At 45.5% G+C, this 6000-nt stretch overlaps 1 protein-coding gene across 1 annotated transcript in view; it reads right to left on the bottom strand.

Moving 5' to 3' along the window:
- Positions 1–2876, bottom strand: part of IQCA1 (IQ motif containing with AAA domain 1) — a 111186-nt gene extending 108310 nt beyond the window's left edge. The window contains exon 1 of the mRNA XM_050900057.1: positions 2828–2876. Coding sequence (XP_050756014.1) covers positions 2828–2838 — 11 coding nt within the window. The 5' untranslated portion in view covers positions 2839–2876. The remainder of the gene's footprint in view (positions 1–2827) is intronic.
- Positions 2877–6000: the final 3124 nt, after the last annotated feature.

The raw sequence follows: 6000 nt of genomic DNA on the forward strand, positions 1-6000 counted from the left end.
CAGACTTGGCTGTGACTTACTGATATGCCTATCTCTTTGCAGGATGGAGTCCACCTTCCACGTGACATGGCAAGATAGGCAGCCATCCTTATTCCCAGCCAGATAAGGTGGTGTCCCCTAAAATATTTTTGCCTGAAGTACCAAAGTTCTTTCTCATAAACCCCACGTGTTATTAGCTCTTTGCTTTGTTGCCTTCAAGTAAGGCAGTCTGTTATATGACATTTTTGTCACGTGGCTTTTCAACTACTTTTAATTTAGCACGATTTATGGTACACAGCCAGGATAATCTCATACAACCATGTAACGGTAGCCTCGGTAACTTACTTGAGAACCTACTCAGCTGTACCTGGCAAAACAAGATAGCCTAGGACAAAAGGAAAGCATGCTCCTATTTTGTAACTACTGGCACTGATTACAACTCACCTCTGTGCTGGGAAGGAACACACAAGGCTGTGAACAGTAAACACTAAGACAAATTTTTTATGGATTTGCTGGCACCGTCAGCCCCAACCCTTTAAAAATCGTGAAATTAAACCTTTAAGGCTGTGTATATTTAGGTAAGAATTTAGTACTTTTTATTTTCCTCGTGGTTTAGGAGCATTTTTGATATGCATTTTTTCTGGGTTTTTAAAAGTTTTTAAAAATTATGTATTTTTTTAAAAGGAATGCTGAGATTCTCAGGTGATAACCTGAATCCAGTTGCTGGGGCAATAAAGAAAAGCACAAACTGGCCAGAAAACTTGGTACGCGGACTGAGGTGTAGAATACAGTGAATGAAACTATCCAGCCCATTGCATAACTCAAGCTCTATAGATGCAGAGGCTGATGAACTGGTGTATATTCAGACTTATGTTTACGAATGACTGGATTAGCCTAGCTATAAATGCCGTGCTGTGCACAGCTATAGAGTGATTATAGTTAAGTGAGCCAAGTAGCATCGATGTCAGGTTGGAGTCCCTTACCAGCACCGCTACCTCGTTTGGAAACAGAACTGTATATATTTTTGTCGTGTTGTGCAGAGATGTGTATCACGTTTATACGGATTTGCTGTTTAATGCTGGCAATGCTATAGGAAATGCTAAAGAGCCCTGTCTCTATTAAAATTAAACTGAGTTAGGCCAAACAGTATTTTCAACTATACTCAACTTAATTCCTTTTGTGTTAAGCTAGCTTAAATAACAGCAGCCATGATTCAGATACTCAGTAGGAATGACAGATTCTCTGAGATAACTCTCTCGGGAAGAGGTCAAACACTACTTTCGTGGGTTTGGGGGTTTGCTTTGTTTTGTTTTGTTTTTCTTTTAAACAATGCAATTTAGGTAACTATCCATTACGTTGTGAACTTCCCTTAACTAAATCACCATGCCCAGTGTGAGGCACGATCAGTGCTATTACAAGCCAAGCCCTGCACCGGATTAGCCAGGGACCTAACCAAGCCTTCCTCAAACTCAGAGCTGCTGGAGGCTGTACTGGGTCTGTGTCCTCGGACAGAGCCCCCAGACAGTCTCTGCTGTGCCCTTGGTGGTGATTTTTTTTTATTCCTCAGCTCACCCTTCTCTCCTGAGCCAAGGAGCAAGGAAAAGGAAGCTGCCTGGCTGGACAGCAGTGGAGCTGGCGGTGGTACCTGGCTGGGACTGCAAACGCGTTGAGGCAGGAGGCTGGGCTAGGGGAAACCCAATGTGGAGGTGACAAGGAGAGCTGCTCTAGTTCTGAGGCCGGAAGGATGTTTTAGAGTCTTGAGGGGTTTTACCTGGTAAAGAGTTGGAGTTCGGAAAGCTGATACTGAGCAAAAGAAACAGGAGGCTTTGAGGCATCATACCACTGATGGCAGAGGAGGAGAAGACCAGGGGTAAGAAGCCAGCAGAGGCTGTGCTCACAGCCTGCTGGGGCAGCAGTTTGGATATGGTCGGGTTTGACCAGGTCAGAGCTTGAACATGCAGGAGAGGAGCAGCAGCAGAAGGCAGCAAATACTGCCCGAGGGTTGGGTGTTTTTTCTCCCTTCCCCCCCCCCCCCTTTTTTTTTCCTGATGTACTATTATGTATTGAACTTGAGTAAGCCCTATCCAGCTCAGGAGTGGGAACAAGAGCTGCCCCAAACTGGGTTGGCTCTGCCCAGGGTTTCGTACTGCTGGACCTGGAGGTAGCAAACAGCAAAATACTGAGGGGTAATGTCATGAAAGATGCTTGCAGTTAGGTTCCCAACTTTGTAGTGCAGCAATAATAAATGCTTTCTTAATATGAGGTCTTGGTATCTTGGTAATATTTCTGGAAAAATGAGCATGGCTCCTTGCAGGCACTTTGATCCAATGCCATCATCAGTGTCTGGTTATTGCAAATAAACTTTTAAAGCTTTGTTATTGTGCTGAAAGCATGAGGAGTTCATTACAGAAAAAAACAGTATGTGCACATTTCGCTCTGCAAGAGAGGAAAAAGTATTTTTTTGCAAGCAGAAAAGGGCCTAGCGGCTGAGCAGGAATAATATTAATATTGGCCTAAACACTGTTTGAGGTGACCTGATTACTCTGCGGGGCTGAATCCCGCCCTCTTCACAGCACCCCTTCGGGTGCCTGACCCCGGCCCTCAGGGGAGACCGCGGGCTGGCGGCGCGGCCTAGCCCGGCCCGGCGGGAAGGGGCGCCCGGGCCTCGCCCCGGCGGAGAAGGCCCGGCGGACCCGGTTATACCGCGTTTGCACCGGCAGGTGTTTTCCTCCGGAGGTATGTGGAGGCTGGGTGGGTGCTGTATTTTTTTTTACCCCCTTAAACGGGGTTTTCGCCCGGGCACCTGCGGCCCCTCGCCGCCACCCCCCCCGCGACCCGCGCTACTCACGCCTGAGACATGCTGAGGCGCCGCGGGGCTGCTCCTCCGCCACAGGGCTGGCCCGCCGGGCACGCCGCCCCGACACCGATCCCGAGGCCGCCGCGGAGCCGGCCCGGCCCGGCCCGGCCCGCCCTGCCCCGGCTGGCGGCGGCTTGTCCGTGGCCCGGGCAACTGGGCGCCCTGGGCGGGCCCCGCCGTTACCGCGGAGACGGGGCGGGAGGGGGGCGATCCCCGCCCCGGTGCTCCTTCAGGACCTGTCCTGAGAAGAAAGTGAGTCATTTTCCTTTATTTTCCTTTATTTTCCTTTATTTTCCTTTATTTTCCTTTATTTTCCTTTATTTTCCTTTATTTTCCTTTATTTTCCTTTATTTTCCTTTATTTTCCTTTATTTTCCTTTATTTTCCTTTATTTTCCTTTATTTTCCTTTATTTTCCTTTATTTTCCTTTATTTTCCTCTTCCTAAGGGGTTGTCCCAGTTGCATTTGCATTTTTTCTCTATTTTTTATTTTTCTTTTTTCTTTCCCCAAGTACCTATCAAGGCAAGCTTCTAGTGGTTTTCCATTCCCTTACCACTTAAAAACCAGTTTATTATTATTATTATTTTTTCCCTCGTAACAGCTGGAAATCCGCCGTGTGCGTTGTTATTTCCTCCACCAGTTGCATCCCCAAACTGAGCACATCTGTATGCTGGGGCGGCTGGGAAGCGACTGCTGAGGCTGGGGATGTCTGTCTCCATCCCACCTCTTGGTGCTTCATCACTCCTAGCAGGATTTGCTCTTTTTTTTTTTGCTTTAAAAAAAAAAAAAATTAGTAATGGGGAAAATGGGAGCATGTGGCAGTGCAGCCTGTAAAATCACACCCGTAATTTCTGAGCCCTGGTTTGGTGGGAGGCTGACTTTGAGGGCAATACAGCTGTTTTGCCTCCTTGTAAGTGATGTCTAGCTGGTAGTGAAGCTGGAGTTTTTAAAAATAAGTGTTTTAATTTATTGCCTGTGCGCAGAGCGAGAAGCATCCGTTGCAGAACCCTCAAAGGTTCCTTCTTTAAAAGGGGAAAAATCAAAGCTAGCAAGACAGGGTTACAGCACATCTCATATTTTGGGGGGGGAAAAATGTGCTCCTCTGCAGAGCGGGTGGGGAAGGGAAAAAGCAAGAAGTTTGGGACAATGAGTGTTTTGCCAGCGATCGCATTTTTTGCCATAAATCTCTGGGTGTCTGTGTTCCTTTGCTTTTTTTTTTTTTCTCCCCTTGAAGCCCCAGCTCATATAATTAGGTGAGACTCTTGGCTATCGAGTTTTTGAAATAAAGTTCCTAGCCCCCGTGGTTTTGGAGAAAAAGCTTGAAAATGTGAACCTTGAAGGATCAAGACTGTAATAAAAAGCATCTCAGGCAGATTATTTCTCGAGCCATACGATGGCTATGCCGGTGCACGATTTCTTTTGGTGTATTGGATCAGTGGGTTTAAGCTATGCGAGTAAGCGAGCTGAGTACCTGTCGCTTTTTCTTTGAGGGGGGTTAGAAAATGGTGTAAAATCAGCTTGTAACTAGCTGTGTCAATCTGAAAGCAGTTCTTCACGCTGATGCAATTTACATCAGAAATTTGTCTGCTTCCTTTCAGTGCCTGATTCTCATCCATCTGCAGGTCAGGGGGGTCTCAAAAGCAGTAAGTAACTTGTATTTTGTTCTTATTTAATACCTTAACTGAGTCTTCGTGGCCCAGGTGGGAACCTCACATTTTTATTTCCATTAATGTGGGCATTTGTGTGTCTTTTTTTTGCCAAACTATTTTTTTTTCAGCCAAGAGTTTTACCCGCAGAGTCCCAGCAGTGCTGTTTCCATCAGTGCATGTGGTTTTAAGGACTGATTTGGCCGTAACCCCTAAGTAATGTACCTTTTCCCATAGACCTCAAGATACCATTCCCAAATCTCTAAGAGAAAAGGGAGTAATGCTTGCAATTCAATAAGTAAACTCAGGAACTAGAGTTGAAATAGAAAATGACTTCAGTTCTTTTTTTGAGCAATGCATTACAGAATAATAGCTTCTAAAATTAATAGCTAAGCAACCTATTGCAAGTGTTTGAGACAAAAAAGTAGGAAGCTTTCTGAAGCAATTGAAATGAGACCGACAAGATTGCTTGGTACGATGTGGATGTTAGTTATTAATCTGAATTTATTGCCCTCTGTTAGCACCTCCGTGTCACAGTGCAAAGGATGGTCTTTATTGTGCTGGATGCTGCATTAAAGATGAAGTAATGCCCATCGCTCACTTCCCCCCGCCTTCTCCACCCCCCCAAAAAAAAAGTTGGGGGAAAGCAAACATCTTCCTTTTAAAAATGGGAAATTAAGTTACAAAAAAGCGATATGTGTGAGAGCATGCAGGGAGCCTGTGCACGAGCTGAGGGGCTTTTTATTTTCATCAGCTTGTGGGGAACTTGAAGAAAAATAATGAATCGCGTTGCTGGGAAAAGTCATACAGTAAAATTAGTTATGAAATAAGCAGTTGATTTTTTTTTTTCATGGGAAAGGAGCCTGCTTTTTAGCTGAAATGGGAGTAGCGTACGACTGAGAATAAGTAATTGGTTTAGCCTAAGAAAATAGACATTTATAAACAGAGAAACTGGGGAGCGTGAGATGTTCTGGTTTGCTGTAGGTTTCCAGTTGAATCCTTGAGCTTTCAAGTAATTTGAAGTGAGAGGACGCAGGTCTGCCTGGGCTGTTTGGACAGTGCTGTCCTCAAAGGACTGCCCTGTGATATATGTTCTGCTGTGGCTGCATCGCCGCTTCAGGTCTGGCACAGCTGCTCTCCATCCCCATCTCCAGCTTTCTTCCCCTTTTCTTTCCTTTATCTCCCTTCTTGCCTCTTCCCCTGGAGCACTGCAGCCTGAATTGTAGCTGAAGTCCGGCAGACCATTGATGGTCAGTCAACGCCATGAAGTATCTCGGTCTTTCCAGTCCGGGATCACACGTCTCCGATAATCCATACAGGCGCAAACCATCTGAGATCTCTAGGTACCACCAGAGATTAAAGGGATTTGTAGTTGTTATTCCACGTGTTGTACGTTTTTTGTATAGCATTGATAGCGACTTCTTTGTCCAGATCATGTTGCATTAAAAAATAAAACTGTGTTATTTAATCTACCCAGCAGGAATAGGTGATGGGTTTTATACAGTGTGTTCCTTTTGGC

Source organism: Gymnogyps californianus, chromosome 7 (genome assembly GCF_018139145.2).
Source record: "Gymnogyps californianus isolate 813 chromosome 7, ASM1813914v2, whole genome shotgun sequence".
In the NCBI taxonomy this organism is placed as follows: Eukaryota; Metazoa; Chordata; class Aves; order Accipitriformes; family Cathartidae; genus Gymnogyps; species Gymnogyps californianus.